Source organism: Notamacropus eugenii, chromosome 6 (assembly GCF_028372415.1).
Source record: "Notamacropus eugenii isolate mMacEug1 chromosome 6, mMacEug1.pri_v2, whole genome shotgun sequence".
Taxonomy (NCBI): Eukaryota; Metazoa; Chordata; class Mammalia; order Diprotodontia; family Macropodidae; genus Notamacropus; species Notamacropus eugenii.
In genome coordinates, this window is record NC_092877.1 from 313,398,171 (window position 1) to 313,415,762 (window position 17,592).

Genomic DNA, 17,592 nt, shown 5'->3' on the forward strand with positions numbered 1-17,592 from the left:
CTATTAAGTGGGTCTTATACTATTAAAAATGTTTATATTCCTAAAATGAATTATCCACGTGGAAAGAGGAATGCACATAGCATCCTCACACCATCACTGTGGCGTAGAATGGTAAGAAGAATGAACTTTTTCCTTATGAATGAACATACTCAGTTATGTGATGACACGCTACAGTGTGAAAGATACTGGATTTCGAGTCTGAAGATCTAGATCCAACCCCAACTCTGCTACCTCCCTACTGTGTGACCTTGGGGATCACTATGTAGGCTACCCATAAAATAAGGAGGTTGAACAGGATAATCCCTAAGGTTCCCTCCAAGTCTAAATCTTATAATTCTATGTATCTAGAGAGAAGAGGCTACATCTTTGTATTCTTCAGGGCTTACCACAGCACTTTGCATATGATAATTGCCCAATAAATGTATGTCCAATTTAATTGAACTAATGACAGTTATTTATTTTAAGAAAATAATAAAGACTGACTCTCCAATCTTTATCTTGTTGAATAAGAAATTGAGACTGCTCTTACCTGGGCCTGTTGTTTTGGTTTTAGATGGTCCGGGGCCGTTTTTGGGAGCAGTGGTCACTCTGTAACCAGTAACTGGGGAATTTGAAGGGAGCCATCTCACACTGATGCTATTATCCTGCACATCAGTCACTTGCATTTGGGACGGTTTATCAATTTCTAGAAAAAAAAAAGCAACAAAGATAAGTCAGGAAAGCCCATAAGAGGACAAGGTGAATTTGCACCTTGGCATCATAACCCTCAAAATGACCTGATTTAACGACACTTGCTCAGCTATGGGCCTTCTCCTTTCCTCAGGCCCCTTGGAGAAAAATATGGCAAGGAGTTCAGATTATTTGTGAACAGATGACCTTGGAGTTCAAGAAATCAAAGCCATTAAATCTGATTTTTTCCTGGTAGAACCATAATCTACACACAAAGCACATTCAAACTAACGGTTCTCCTGCTTTATTTACATTAACTTCAACTTCAAGGTTCTCTTTCCTCCCGTCTCACATGGTCTTATGGATTGGCTTTACTTTTCAAGAAAGTTAACACAGTGGCTCTCAGATTGATGGCTTAGGAGAAAATGAGGTCAAAAGAAAAACTGGGGCTATCCTCTGTAGAAATAAATCTGCAGCAGCCCTAGAACGGTTTGCATCTACCTGTTCGGTATGAAATGGTCACAGGTTTGCTGCTGGCTGGACTGTCTCCACGACCGGTTACTGCATACACAGTGATGGTGTAATCTACTCCAGGCTTAAGGCCAGTGATGGTGGCAGTAGATTTGGTACCAGGCACAGTGAACTCCTGCACAGGGCTATTTCCTCCTGTAGAAACAAAGGACATGTTAGGGGCTAAAATCAGATGGACAAATATTTCAAAGAGAAAACATTGAAGTATACTTTACTCATTCACTTTTAAAGAGTAGGTAATTATTTTTGTGGTTGTTCAGTTGTCTGACTATTCCTGACCCCATTTGGGGTTTTCTTAGCAAAGATACTAAAGGGGTTTGTCATTTTCTTCCACAGCTCATTTTCTAGATGAGGAAACTGAGGCAAACAGACTTTTCCAAGGTCACACAGCTAGTGAGTGTCTGAGGCTGGATTTGAACTCAGATCTTCCTGACTCCAGGTCCAGTGTTCTATCCATTGCACTGCTTAGCTACCCAGCTAATTATAGTTCATTCCATCCAAACTAAGGGAGATGATAAGAATTTTATGTTTTAGAACTCTAGCATTGAGTTTGGATTAGGGAGTGGAAGAACATTGGATCATAATTATTACCATAAGTATGAATGAAATAGATACTATTTTGTTATCTTACCTGTTTCACCATAGGTGATTCTATAATATCTGACTGTAACTGCAGGTGCATCCCAACTAATAAGCAGGCTATTTGGGGTAGTGGCAATAACTTCAAGGTCCCTTGGAACATCAGAAACTGAGAAATAATTGGAAAAAAAGTTCCATTTCCATTAGTTTCAAGTACTACTGAGGTTTATCATTATGTAAGTTTGCAAATACCTTAATGACAATCCCAACATACATTTTTCAGAACTCTTACACATGGATGTATGATTAAAAATGAATTCAGAGTCAAGCAATCTACTAAAAGTGTGATGAAACAAATGTGTAAACTATCACAAAATTTAAATCTATGAGAATTATTCTTAAGGACAACTTAAAAACACAGCAAATTTCCCATTCAGACCTCAATTTTAAATAAAGCTAGATGCTTTGCTTGTGTGCATAAATACCTACATAAAAATTCACTCTACAAACTTCTTGGGATAATCCAAACAGTTTTCCATCTCCACTCCCTACCTCTACCCTTTGTCAAACAGGGTGAGGCATAGAAGACAAAAACCCATCTCACAGAAAACACCACATAATATAGGGCAACCTTCTGAGTTTATCTACAATTCAGGAAGTAGCTTACCTGTTGATTGTTGGCCAACCAAGGGGGCACTTTCCTCTCTGCCATTGACAGATACAATGCTGATCACATATTCTGTGCCTGGATTCAGGTTTGTAAGTGTGATAGAGTTCCGTGATGGTGGAACCCGGTCCTCACGAGGTCTTCCACTAGCATGTTCAGGATGGTGGCGAATCCTGTAGCCAGTGTTGGGGGCTCGTGGAGACATCCAATGGACAGTGAAGGAGTTGGCAGTGATATCAGAAAAGTCAATGCCAGTTGGGGAATCAAGACCTGTTTTTCCACCGAGACAAAGAAAGAATTCAAGAAGGGAGAAAGAGTGCAACCAAGTAACCTCATTAACACAGTAATGATATTCTAGATATGATCAATGGAATGAAAATGATATAAAACTCACTCCATAAATATTTATTAAGTACCTACTAAGTGCCAGGGCCTGGACTAAGTCCTGGAGATACAAAATGAGACTAAAGACTGTCCCTGCCCTTGAGGAGCTTGTAATGTAATGGGTAGACAACATGGAAACAAATACATACAAAGTGAACTAAATACAGGATAAATAGCAACACAGGAAAGGCACTAGAATTAAAAGTGGTTAGGGAAGGTTTCCTGTAGAAGTGGAATTTTAGTTGAGACTTAGAGGAAGCCAGGGAGGACAGTAATCAGAGTGGAGGAGGAAGAGCATTGCAAGCATGGGGGATATCTAAAGAAAATGCCCAGAGCTGAAAGGTGGAGCATCTTGTTCAGGGAACAGTCAGGAGGCCAGTGTCACTGGATTGCAGAGTATGTCTGGGAAGTAAGATATAAGAAGGCAGGAAAGGCAGGAGGGGGTCAGGTTGTGAAGGGCTTTGAATGCCAGTGTATTTTGTATTTGCTCCTGGAGGCAACAGGAAGAGACTGGAGTAAATTAAGAAGGGGAGTCACAGGTGACTTGTGCTTTAGAAGAATCACTTTAATGGATAAGTGGAGAATGGACTAGAGTGGGGAAAGGCTGGAAAAAGGCAGACTCTATCAGCAGCTATTGCAGTAATCCAGTTGTGAAGTGATGAGGGTCTGCACTACAGGGGTGGTAGTATCAAAGGAGAGAAAAGTGTGTGTGTGTGTGTGTGTGTGTGTGTGTGTGTGTGTGTGTGTGGCTATTTAAGAGATTTTGTAAAGGTGAAATCAACAGGCTTGGATATTGGGCAGGGGAGTGAGAGAGATAGTGAAGAATTCAGGATAACATTCAGGTCACAAATCTGGGGGACTAGGAGCATGGTGTTGCCCTCTATAGTAACAGGGAAGGTAGAAGGTTAAAGTCTAGGGAGAAAAATATGTAATAAATAAACTTCAAGGCCTTAACTCATATATAGGCAACCATAAAGTAATCCCATCAATAGATAACTCCAAAATCATTTCCACCTATCTCTGGGATGTATTTATTCATTCACAGTTGAATATGGGTATATCTAATATGCTGGAAATTAACCTCAAAAAGTAAATAGTAAAGTTCTACTAGGAAACACTAATTTAGAAGAAGAAAAGCATTGCCTAAGGTCTTCACCCTGATGTCTATTCTCCTATTCAGTGCAAAAAACTGGTAGAAGAACCATTGTACAGTAGAAAGAACACTGGACTTGGAGACTTGAGTTTTTGTCTTTTTTTCTAGATAGCCTTCTGGTTTCAGTAAGTTTCTTTGCCTTTTAAAAATCTCTTTCCTGAGGGCCAACTCTAAGATCCCTTGTAATTTTAAAATCCTATGATTTTTTGAGTTCAAAACTCAGACTCTTGCAAAGTCTGCCCATTGTTATAAGTCCAAGTCTCCAAAACTCCCTGGACTTCAGTTTTCTATTCTACAAAATCAAGGATTGGGGGAGAAGATCTCAAAAGAACTTTTGTAGCATTTATAATTTGTGATTGTATTGACTTGAAACATTTTACCTATACCAAACCATGTACTGTATTTTGTAACTAAAAGTGATGAAAAAAGAGCTCATGTTTAGGAGAAGACAATATAGTCTTTGAACTTGATCATGACAAATTGAAATAAATCCCACCTGCACACAGTTAAAGGAACATTTAATTTGGTGAAGAGAAGGGTGCTAGATCTTCAGGCAGATGAAGGGAAATAAAGAGCTCATATTTTTACTAAAGAAAGAACAAGAGGGAAAAGATGGAGAATCAGGTTAGTCACCAGAAAGAACTTTCTGATGAAGGGAATTATAAATGCTGATTTGGTCAACAAGAAGGATTATAAAAACTTTTCTCGAGATCTTAAGAGAAAAGATAAATAATTAGCTTTTTGTAATTGCTTATCATTGACAGCCCTCTCAGGAGACAGAACTATTCTGGACTTACTCTGTTAGCCCAAAGGGATTTAAGAATTATTTGGCAAGAAGTCTTTTCTATCCACAGTGGTAATATTGATTACAAAAACAACAACCAAGTAGTAATAGTAACAAATCAATTGATTTTGTTAATGTGACATTGGTGGGAGCCAGCAATCTGCCAAACTCAAGGAGTTCAAACCTTGCCAATATGACCCACCTGTTTTCTGCCTTCCTTTAAGAGGTATACTCTCATGTTGTTCATAAACGCTGGAAACACTGACCAAATACTCAGTACCAGGAAGGAGATCTGAAGAGTAGAAAAAGACCATTTTCAGCTTTGAGTTTGAAAACATAGACATCATAAATATTCCTTGGACCATTTCAGTGGATGAGAGAACAAATCCTTGACCCATTCTCCCATCTAATATAGAGCAGATCAGGTCTTTTTGTACATGACATTGGCTTTGGAAGTATTTGGAAGAGGGGAAGCTTATCTCCCCTGGCACCATTTTGGAGTGTATGTAGCCATGCACCATGGGAAGGGAGATATGCTCCAGCAAAGGCACAGCATCCTTATCACCCAGTAACTAAGCCACATGATCTTTTCCAGAAGAAACCTGACTCTGAAGGAGTTAAGACTAACCCCAGAAGCAACAGACCACTGGGATTCACTTGGTTTTCTCTTTTTTAAGCCATTTTATAGGGAGAGGGGTGGGATGGTAAAGGAGAGATGCCATATTATATTGAAAATAGGAACAGAGTTTCTACCTGTGTTTTCCTTGGTATAGGCAACTTCTAGAGGAAGGCACTCTCTTTACCAATGCAGGTTGACACCTCTCCAACTTATAGTCTTAGACAGCTACATAAGGCAGTGGGAGGTTCAGTGGTTGCCCAGGATCACTTGGCCAGTATGTGTCAGAGATGGGACCTGAATCCAGATCCTACTGTCTTTGAGGCCACTGATGGCACCTTTTCTGGTTTTTGTTTTGAACATATCTAAGTGGGGCCTGAGGAACAGGCCGTGTGATCTCTACTCCATTATGACCTTTCACAACATTCTGGGCTAATGTGTTCCTGGAATAAGGGTCCTGCATGTTATGATAGATACTGTATGAGGAAGCAGGAGTTCCTGACTCTTGTTACTTACTCAAGGCAGCACTTTAGGTAAATTAATTAAATTGATTTCAATGGAACAATTGTTCCATCCATAAAGAATTTATTTAGGGCCTACTATGAGCCAGTCACTGCATTAGACACTATTCATGCAAAGACAAAAATAAAATAATTCCTATCTTCAAGTTTCTACCCTTGCCTTCTACCGAAGAAGACAATACGTTTATATACATGTAGAAAATAAATAGTAGATAATTTTAATGAGGGGCTTAATATCTGAAGAGATCAGGAAAATGTTCACGTAGGAAGTAAAGACTGAGTTGAACTTCTAAGGAAGCTAGTTAGATCTGAAAAAGCCCCATACATGGCTTTTTACCACTTCCCATCCCCAAGACTGGGTTGACCTCCATGATTCCTGAGGTTCCTTCCTTCTTTCAGTCTGATGATTCCATGACTAGCCCTCTTCTATCTACCATTGCCCCATCCCTCTAGCCACATCTAATATCACCAGGCCTCATCAACAAAATGTGGGTTAATAATACCATGTATGCCTAAAAAATGTAAGATATCTTGAAGCTTCACCTACTGCTAAGATCCGTGGTGGGATTCCTATATGTACCTCTCACTTATTCCAGGTGTTTATTCTGAAATATCAGTTAGGAAGAGATTTGGCAGTGATGTGCTGGGTTACAAAGTACTTTCAGAGTATGCTAAAAAAGTGCCACCACTGTGTACCAGTGGGAGAGGAAAAGCCACATATATATATGTAAATGCATTTTCTCTCTTAGACATGGAAAACCTGAGGGTGTTTTTACAACAATACTAAGCAGATTTCCCCAGCATGTTGTTTACCACCATTCATGATATAGAGCTCATTCAGCATTGCATCCCTAGCCTGTGATTAAGTGATACTTCTCAACCATATGAAAACAAATAAGGCTACAGTGCTCTTCAATGATCCTTTCTTCACTAAAACAAAGGCCCCCCCAAAATACCAACTGGTTCTTCAACTCAGCCATTATCAAAGGAATTAATAGGAAAGGACCATGATGGAGAGAAGAAGAGAAAATGTCCATCTCTAACTATACTGGAAATATAAAAGACAGTATTATCTTTGTCACTTGCCTGGAAGTTAAACTTTCTTCAGTTCAAGTGGTAGTTTCAGTTATAATTAGATACACACATACCCCCACGTATAATTAACCCTGTTTGCCTCAGTTCCCCATCTGTAAAATGAGTTGGAGAAGGAAACGGCAAACCACTTCAGTATCTTTGCCAAGAAAACCCCAAATGGGGTCATGAAGAGCTGGATGTGACTGAAATGACTGAACAATAAAATATAATTATATACCAAAACATTATATATAATTATAACCAAAACATACATATATGTGTGTATATATGTGTATATAGGTATATATTTTGTAGCTCTTTAACCTTTATTAACAACCCTTATTAGGGGTTAGTTAATTATTTTTTATAACTTCTCATTTCCTAGCAAGTTATATTTATTTTTATTTTATGAGGGTTTAGACCAGAAAAAACATACTGCCTCTAGAAGTCAGTTTTTCAAAGTGCTACTTTTTTGAGTTCTTACTCTCCTGAAATATCTAGCTAACAGATGCTCACTGAATTTAAATTCACAGTCTGAATTTAAATGACTATTCTTTCTTTAAAATAAGCAAAGAAATGTCTTACTACATCAAGCAATCACTCATTTTGTCCTTCTAAAAAGTTCATTCTGAGTTTTCAAGTGCTAAACATATGGCCCAATGACACATTTTTATCTTAATAAAATGGATGTGATGACAATAGTTTAGATCTTCCGAAAACATTTGGTTCAAATCTTCCATAATTCATTCCAACATTAATTTGAGTTGCACGTGTTTCTTTGGTTTCTATCTTAGGTCCTTACTACCAACGTTATCCACAAAGAAGCTATGCCAATGTAATCAAAGTCATACCAGGAAAGCCATATACACACATAAAGATTCATATAATTATCTGCTTGGATCTGAGAGTTGAATTTGTAAGCATTCTAACAAATTTCTTGCTTTTAATTACAATTATATGGGGATGTTAGTAACATATTCAATATGTTCTGGACCAGGTTTTCTTAGATGGCTCAATTGAATCACTTACTTGTTAGAACCACCATGTTATCTGAAGGGGAAATGGTCAACTCTGCCACATCTTCCTCATTTTTCACAGGTGAATATCGTACCACTAGGTTAGTCAGTTCAATAGATGGTGGTGGAGCCCACGTCACACGCATGGTGTCTGGGCCAACATTGGTGAATCGCAGGTCAGTGGGAGGAGGAACAGCTAAGTTTGGATAAGGAAGAAGAAGTTAAATTGGAGAATGGAATCTAATTGATAAGAAATTACAAAGAAGACGAAAAACCCACTATTTCATGCAAAAAAGGTAAAACAACAGTCAGAGTCATGCAAACGCTTTTTAAATCTACATAATTTCCCACTACTGTTATAACCACACACAGAATACTGTTAGGCTTCTTTAACCTTTCTGCCATCTTTGATATTTAGAACATGACTTTTACCTATTTTACAAAGACAATAACAAATTTCAAGTACATTATCGGTGCCATTGGAGACACAATTGAACCCAAGGCTAAGAGAGGCTTAAGTTGCCACACAGCAAAAAGAGACAGAGCAGGACTTCCAAATACAAATGCATGCACATAGAAAGAAAGAGAAGAGTATACTGTATGTGCCCATGACTGTTCCATCTACAGCTACTGGTACGGCTATATTTTCTGAGTCAGTGGGTTCTACTCATGCAAAGAGGTTCTCAGCATGTGTTTTTTTTAACCATGCATAGCAGAGAACCTTTACAGTGTTGCATGCTTGTCACTAGCCTTTGATTAAAGAGTGGTTTTCTTTCAAAAGAGGCAGTAAATGTGTTCTTTGACTCAGCCAATGTGAAAAGAGACTTCACAGAACCTTTCTGGGGAGCAGAGAGGAGAACAGACCAATATATGCAGAAAACAGTCATCTGGAAGCAGGTTTAGGATTCTCAGCAACGCTCATCTAGGAGCCCAGGACTCAGGTTTATAATGAGCAGTATGAAATATGCAAATATAACTAATTTTCTCCTTCAGGCATAAAAAGCATCAGATATATTTTGTTACTCTACATAGTTCCAAATGGAATCTAACTTAATTCATTTTAAATATACCAAATCTGATACTATCTTCTGCCTCTCCTCTCTTTCTAGTCCACTTTACCAAATACATATTCACCCTTCTTTTCAATTTTGGCAAATGATTTGGTTCTCCTTTGAAACTGCCAAATCTTTGACCAAAGCAGCTGGTACCAGCATGCAACACCATCCATGTCTTAAACACAGAAGTTTTCAAAATTCACCCGTTTGTTGTGTCAGAGTGGTAGGGGCACTCTCTCCGCCATTAATGAGAGTGATAACGCTGATGTCATAGTCAATGCCAGGCTCCAGCCCTGTAACTGTGTAGTATCCTACTGAGGAGTCCACAAAATCTTCAAAAATAGGGATACCTTCTCCTGCCGCAACTACTGTGATGCGGTACCCAATAATGGTGGAGGCGTTTAGTGGGGTCCACCTCAGGCCGATGCTTGAATCGGTTATATCAACAAAGCTTAGGTCAGTGAGTTGGGGTACCTCTATTGGGTTATAAAGCAAAAAGGGCAAAAGGAAAATAGAGGCAAAAAAAGAGGAAAAATAAAGCAGTGTTCATCAGGTGACAAGTAGTAAAATTGATGGAATGCTAAAGCAATGATGGTAATATGCAAACTTCTCTTGTCAAAGTTATCTGAAAATGATTTCTGGATCGACATTTTTTGGGCTTCTTTCCAGCACAAAATATATTATAAACTATTTTAAATTCCTATGGATTTTGAAAATGTTTCCCACCCAGTCTGTACAATTTGAACTACATAAGTTCATAAAACAATAAAACTCTTTAGGAAGCCAAAATTATTCCCAGAATCCCAAAATCACATCTTCAATGTATCAATTACTAAAAAAAGAAAAAAAATATGGAACCCAAATCCAAACTCTTTAGGAATAGTAACATGAAGCTTGCTTGGAAAAGGCTTGTTTTGTTTTTAAGGAGGTTGCTGGATCATAGGTTTTCTATAGAAAACTCTAAGCAACACCATATCCCATAATGCTGCATTTTGCTCATGACACTTGCCATCCAAAGATGAATGTAAGCATAGAACAGTTAGGTCTGGGCTATAATGACCTTCAATACAATTTTGTTTTATCAAATTATACAATTATGCTCAGAATCTGTGATTTCATCACTTTTGGAGAATTCTCATTGTGAGAATTCGCTTCATCAGTATTGCTTTCAATTCCTCTTTGACTCAATAGATAAGTAATAGGAAATTGTCTGAGCTATATAGAGGTTAGATGACTTGTCATACATCTGGACAGCATTAGAAGTGAGAAGTGAACTGAAGTCTTTAGGACCTCAAGCCCAGCACTCTAGCCAGTACCACATGCTGCCTCTATGTTTAATATATTTATCAAAATCAATTATAATTGGTAAGCAATACTCTAAAAACTACAAAAGGCAACATTCCATGCATATCTGTCCAGTGCATGGCACTCTGTAACAACTTCATTTTGGATGGATCAAAGCCAAGGAAAACTAAACAGTACGACTTGAATTTTCCTGTTCACTTCATTGACCAAGAAAGTCTTGTTGGTTTTCATATCACACCCTGAAGGTGTTCTTTTTAACCAGCATGATATTTTAAAGTAAAAAAATACATACATACAAATACATACATACACATATGTATACATATATGTATGTATACATAGGCTAAGAAGTTTGAAGATACTGATTTGTTTAATAACTGAGCTGAAGTTAGGGCTTAGTTTTGGGAGCAATTATCATATTTTTACAAAACATGTGAGAGAAGAGCTATCTGTTAAATAATGTTGTAATAGGATGCATTTACCATATTACTTTTAGTGAATATTGAATATACACAAATAACAACATTTTAGTAAAATTTCCACTTTAGAAAACAGTGCAGGGTTAATGCCAATATTTGCTCTAATTATGCCACTGCATCAGCTATCTGTAGGAGCAAATAGAGTCCCAGGAAAGCACAGACATTTAAAGCTGCATCATCAGCAAGCATTTGTCCAAACAGCTGGTGTGATTTCTTGTTTTGGTGTAGAGAAAAAAAGGTAAAGGCCAAATATACCAAATATATAAACCTTGGGGATTAAGGGATGAATCCCCACTGCTATTGAAACTGCTCATCTGCAATCAATAGCCACAACTACAACTTGTTTTGCCATTACCTGGGATAATGGTATCAGAGATGGGGACACTTTCCTTGTCACCTTTGACTGTGTACACACTGACATTGTACTCCAGACCAGGACTCAGGTTGTCAAAAGTACAGGAACTCTGATCTGCATGAACCACTTCTTCCAGAGAATAGCCCTCTCGGCCATTTGTAGGTGTTGTGGTTATTCTGTACCCAGAGATGTCTAAATACAACCAAAATGGAACAATTAATAATAAGAGTATTTTACTTTCAGAGGCTATACAAGCAGAGTCTAAATTCTGGAGGGTCCTAACAGATTGGAAAGGCATGGGGAGAGATTGCATGCATGTTGTCTCAGAACCAGTCAACCAAAGTTCATCAGCACAAGACTAGCCCCCAGGAAATGGATTTTCTTGGCCATAAGAACTCATGAAACCATCTACTAAACCATGGAATGACCATGGTGTCTTTCAATGAAAAGACCTCCTACATGGATGAAATCATAAATGGATATATATACTGCTCTTGACTCTTACTATCTATATGATGTAAGGCAAGTCATTCAGCCTCTCTGGGGCTCAGTTTCCTCATCTGTAAAATGAGGGAATCAGACAAGATGACTTCTGAGGTTTCTTTCAGTTTTAACTTTTTGATCTTCATACCCTATGAGTATAAGTATATCACTTTGCTCACTTGCAAAATGAACGTCCTAGCCTCTGCCTCAGAGAGTTGTGAGAATCAAATGAGATTGATTTATACAAAGTACTTTGCAGACTTTAAAGTGCAATATGAATCAGTATCATCACTCTTACTATCATATCAGTGAGGCAGGGAACACCATCATTAAGTATGTCAATAATTCCTATGAAAACATCTTTTCTTGTTTTAGCCTTTGTTTTGCCCAACAGTGAAATATTAAGTAACAATATGTGTTTTTTCCTTTTGTGTATGGTAGATGGGATTTGAAATAAAAATATCCATAATTTGATTTTTTTAAAATACATTTTATCATTAACATTAAGACATCATCATTTTTATATATTTTAGAAACAAAATGAACTTTTTAGATTGTTCTTATGTCCTAGGGTTGCTTACTTAGGTAGAAAAGTAAAATTTCTAGGACTATATGGAAGAATAAAAATAATTAACATGAACAACTATCATTGAATTTTTCTTATCTCATATTTTCAAAGAAAAACAAAATATAGCCTTTCCATTGCCTTATTATAGAAGACAAGTCCCTATTATAGAAGTCAATTAAAGGGACATTTTTCAAAATGCTAACAGAGGGTGGACTAGTTAATTCTCAATGGTTTGCGTGTGTGTGTGTGTGTGTGTGTGTGTGTGTGTGTGTGTGTGCACTCTCATTAGGAGACTTGTGAATAAAACTCATTTAAGAAAAAAAGTCACACTTGTGTATCGACTTGACCAAATTTTCAGGGATGAATAAAAAGCTTACATAAATCATTTTGGTTTCAGAAGATTATTTGCAAATTTGCTCTTATCATCCCATGTCAAGTTACATTTCCATTATGCTTGCAATAATACTTAACTTTAAGGCAAAACAGAAAAAGGAGGTTGTCCAGAGCCATTTCATCAAGTATTAGAGAGTGTCAGAGAATAGTTCCTGCCTTTCAGATGGAATTGTATCAAGAAGCTGTGCAAACCACTCATATTAAGGAAAAGTGGAACCTATTCAGCTGTGGAACCCAAAGACACTGGTTTTCCCTAATGTGGATGCCATTAAGCAAAAAGCATGACCCTCCTGACTCTTCTGAGCCCTCAGGAGCACTTTGGATTAAAGACAGATGAAATGAACCTCTGCAGTTCTGATTATGGTTCTCCGTATCTACCCCTGGCACTTTTTTCCAATAGCCTCAGACGATATTCGAAGGGTAACCCCCATTTCTCCTAATAGCCCTCTACTAAAACATAATCATGGATTTAGACCAGAATTATCAAAAAAGTATGCCCTGTTCCTGAGTGCAGCCCGAATCGGACTTAAATGCGACTGGATGATAGTTAACAAAATAAATAAAAGTGCAATAATTCTGGCCCTACCTTCCTATGCAATGAAGGCAGTGAATAAAATTCTTGTCTCAGGAGACTATTTCTTTGACTTCTACTACCATTTCCAGTCTCTTTTTACCTGGGGTGGTGCTTCTTTCCCAGGAGACAGTCAGGATTCCAGTGTCAGGGTTTGCATCCAAGTGGAGGTTGGTTGGTGGAGACAGTGCTATACAAAACAAGAAAATTAATTGTTGTAAATTAACAAATAATTCTGGAGCTTGCACACTGGGGAAAGTTTTAGAAAACTTAATATTCTGTAAAGTATATTTCTTATGAGAAGCAGTTCTCTTGGTATTATTGACTAAAATTCTTTCTAGGAATGAAATGACCATTTCTTGAAGTGATAAGATAGGTAACATGACTTTATCCTGCTGAACATCACTGGGGATAAAGCAAATTTTAATGTCCCATTTGTAAAATGGGATAGTAACATGGAGAGAATCATTTATGATGATAAAACTAGATTCAAAGGGATACATGCTACTTTTGAGAAAAGACAGTACTGAAGAATAAAACCCCTTACGTGTAACCACTTTCTTTACAATTGGAGCGTCTTTCTCTTGACCATCTTGTAGGACTGTAACAGTATACACATATTCCACCCCTGGAGTTAGGCCAGATACAACAATGCTTCCAGACTCTGATGTCACCTCACGGGGAGCTTCTCCACCTTGACTTGGTCGTACACCCAACTGAAAGGAGATAAGCAAGTTGAAAAGAATAGAGTAGTTAGTTTATCTGGCTTTTGATTGACCAGTATCAAGAAATTCCTCTATTGCTCTAGAGTTCTAGTGCTCTAGTTACTGATTAAAGATCTAAAATCATATAACTTCATGTAATATGATTCCAATGGGAAATCCCAGAAAGGTACAGACAATTAGACAAGAAATATAACAACCTTGTTTTATCCGTTATGGCTAGAAATTTGTCTATTTGTTGAGAAGATAATGAGTAGAATGATGAAAATGAGATGAGAGGCAACAGGATATAACTGAAAAAGCACTGAACATTGATTCAGGAAAAGACTTAGTCTGAATGCAACCTCCAATACTTAGTAGCAGCATAAACATAGGAAATCACAACTTCCTCTTAGCTTCAGTTTTCTTATATGTATAATCGGTATGAAGAATACAATCTGCCTCATAAGGTTATTGTAGACTTCAACGAAGAAATAATGTGTGTAAACCATTTTAACTTTTTATAAAAATCTAAATATAAAACTATTAAAACATAATCATGGATTTAGACCAGAATTGTTAAACACATGCCCCTATTCCTGAGTGCATATACAAATACTAAAAAAAATATTTAAAAAGTACATATTGTTATTATAATCCTCTCCTACTGGGAGAGACACATGCCCAAACTCTATGGGCAATGATATAGAGGAGTCTCAGATAAAACCCAGGGCCTAATTTTTTTGGAAAGAGTGCTGTGTTGGGAATCCACTTGGTTTCTTATGCTGGCTCTATCACTTACTGGCTGTGCATCCTTGATCCTCACATGAGGTAATATTTGTAGAGGGTTTAGCACAGTGTCTGGCATATAGTAGGCACTTAACAAATACTTGTCCCCTTCCTTTCCATTTCCCTTTTTTAAATATTTGTTTCTTAATCTGGAAAATGGGGAATAATAATACCTAATTTACAGGAGAGTGCTGAGGATCAAATGTGGTAAAGTGTGTGGAAAAAGGCTTTGTGAATGGTGGTATATGACGTAAATGCAAAATATTTCAATTTCATTATTATTTAATGTGCCAGAAAATCCTTTGGCTCTCTCTGTTTTAATGAGACCTATTCATGAACAGAAGAGTTTTTGGATGCAGTTTAGAGACAGCAGCAGGTGTTGTACCTTGTAGAGAAAAAAAAAAAGCAAAGCCCAAGGATTTTTTAGGGATATAGAATACAGAGACTGGGGGTGGGGTCCTCCTTATCTTGCCTACGCTGAAAGCATAGAGGCTTATCATGGGCCAGTCATATTACTGATTGGTACAGGAGCTTTTCTACCTTGAGCCAGGCCTCCTTCTCCTGGGGGATTACTGTATTGGTGCCAGACTTAGTATGGAAACCCAACTGGCTTAGCCGTTTTCAGCTCAGTACTCCAGAGCTTGAGATCTACAAGCTTTAGCCTTCCTAGTAGCAAGGATTACATGTGTACAGCATCATACCTGGCCTCAAACACTTTGAAGCTGTGATCATTCCTTCCATTACAGAAAGATGTATTACAAGTGAAGAATCCAACATTGTTTTGGACTTTCATGGAATAGCACAAAGTCCTTTTACACATCGAATTCAGCATGAATGCTTTTCTTAGTGTTAATTACAGGCACAGGCTTTTTACATAAAAAGGTTTCTGAAAGCCAGAAAATTATATAGAGAAGAGTCTAAGATGGCACACTGGCAGCCTACTGCAAAGCTTTTTCTTGACACCTAACTAGGCGTAGCATCTGCATGACGATCCATACACTGTCTCAGATGCCTGATGATTTAATAAACAAAGCATCTTTCAAGTCCCAAAATACTACATAGATGTATTCAAGCCCAATTTATAGCCAACTTACAACTATATTCACCATCCCTACTACATTTTGTATTCCAAAGAAGAATTTAATGATGGTGTTAATGATAATGAAGATGATAATGACAGCATTCCTTGGCATTTAACTCTCCCCTCTCCATCTTCATTTAAAAAAAAGCCAAAATGTGAAACCAGCCATTTACACAGAGGATCTTAGTTCTTATGTCATTAACAAGAGTCACCTACTGAACAAAAATCTGTTAGAACGGATAAAATGTTTATTGTGAAAGGAGTCTGACTGTTAAGTGAATTTTTCTTGAACTTATGGATGATATTCATGTTAAATCATTAAAGATGTACTTTTCTATATTTTTCTAAAGGTTTCATTTTCTTGTGAGGATAGAACAAAATATCAGAGTGCCTCAGAGCTCTTTCAGGTTAGAATCCAGTTCAACTTGCCTTAAAACCGATTCTCGGAGCCGGGGTCCAAGTGATGATAATGGTTGTTTCGGTCACCTCTGTGTTGTAATGAGGAATGGAACTGGTTGGTTGCACTGTGGAGTGAAATCAATGAATGAGCTATGTTCAAGTTTAGCCACTTTGGAATTTGAAATCACCTTCCACACGGCACAAGCTGTATAAATATTTTAAACCTTCCTTGGAATTTTACAACCTCACTTTAACATTCCATTTGTCCTGATTTCTTAATGGCCAAGGCAATGGCTCTGGCAATAGTATATCTTCTTAATTAAAATTAAAAAAAATTAATTAAAAAAAAACCCTTTCTAAGTCAAGTCTGCCACAACAAATGGTGACTATCATTTTAGAGTCCACACTTTCAACGAACAACTAAACAATGCTGAGCTTGCTACTTTTTAGATTAGGATTATAAAGAGCAGGTTGGTGGTACACTACTCCATGTGGGCTGGGTTTTTTTAGCCATCTTTTTACTGCTGTTTTGGGTTGGAGAAGGGCCACAAAAGAATCTATGACCCTCTATTACCAAGCTCTTATTGGGTAACATATAAAGTGAGATCAAATGAGATGATATTTATAAAAACACTTAGCATGGTGCCTTGAACAGAAGACGCATTATCTAAATGTTTATTCCCTTTCCCCTGCTATATAAATATCAGTCACGATGATGATGATGATGATGATGATGATGATGATGATGATGATCAGTAGCCACACGTTTTGTAATTTTGTAGGACATTTTCTACTCAGGCCTTGCAAGTATTTGCATCCCTGTTATTATCATCACTTCTCCCTCAGAGACACCATAGTGCTCTTGTTTAAAAATAGCATCTATTTGATGACTTAAAATCAGGGAACAGAGCAAAAGTTTGTTATTTTGAATCTCCTAGAATCTTGACCGCATGCTTATTTCTTTTTGTGGAGACCAGATGTTTACAATAAGAACAGAAAAGAGCCTTGTATAAGTATGGCTTGAAGCAGACATTTCCAACAGCCTTAAAAATATCACCCCACATTTAGAACTTGTGAAAAGATGGATGGAAAGGTAGAAGGTTTTTAATGAAAAGAACAGGCTTTTCAATGACTCATCCTTTCCATCTCAGGCAGAGAAAAGGCAGCTCATCTCTAACCTGGAGAGAACTACTCTTGGAGTTAGTGAGGTAGGTTCTCAGTGGGTGTGGTAGCCAATTTGAAGGATGTCCAATGCGTTAACTGGGCAGACTCAAAGGAAAATTGTTAAGCAGACAAAGCATGTCTTTAGCACTCAGTAGCCTTTTCTCCATCTCATTTGGGGAAACCCCTTAACATTGGCTCAGGTGTTTTTTTTCCTAGGCTCTTACTGTTTCCCATACAAAAATCTACTCTCATGAA

General features: G+C 37.6%; 1 protein-coding gene across 12 annotated transcripts in view; it reads right to left on the reverse strand.

The window, feature by feature from the left end:
* The window catches only part of FN1 (fibronectin 1), an 82,530-nt gene that overhangs the window by 20,576 nt on the left and 44,362 nt on the right, over positions 1-17,592 (reverse strand). For 6 of the 12 annotated variants that reach the window (XM_072617515.1, XM_072617510.1, XM_072617508.1 and 3 more), the window contains exons 21-31: positions 16,204-16,298; positions 13,751-13,919; positions 13,307-13,393; positions 11,189-11,380; positions 9,253-9,525; positions 8,008-8,190; positions 4,970-5,059; positions 2,447-2,716; positions 1,832-1,948; positions 1,171-1,335; positions 530-685 (exon numbers count right to left, since the gene is read on the reverse strand). In XM_072617515.1, coding sequence (XP_072473616.1) covers positions 530-685; positions 1,171-1,335; positions 1,832-1,948; positions 2,447-2,716; positions 4,970-5,059; positions 8,008-8,190; positions 9,253-9,525; positions 11,189-11,380; positions 13,307-13,393; positions 13,751-13,919; positions 16,204-16,298 — 1,797 coding nt within the window. The remainder of the gene's footprint in view (positions 1-529; positions 686-1,170; positions 1,336-1,831; positions 1,949-2,446; positions 2,717-4,969; positions 5,060-8,007; positions 8,191-9,252; positions 9,526-11,188; positions 11,381-13,306; positions 13,394-13,750; positions 13,920-16,203; positions 16,299-17,592) is intronic. The other 6 variants (XM_072617518.1, XM_072617514.1, XM_072617513.1 and 3 more) reach the window with 1 other exon arrangement.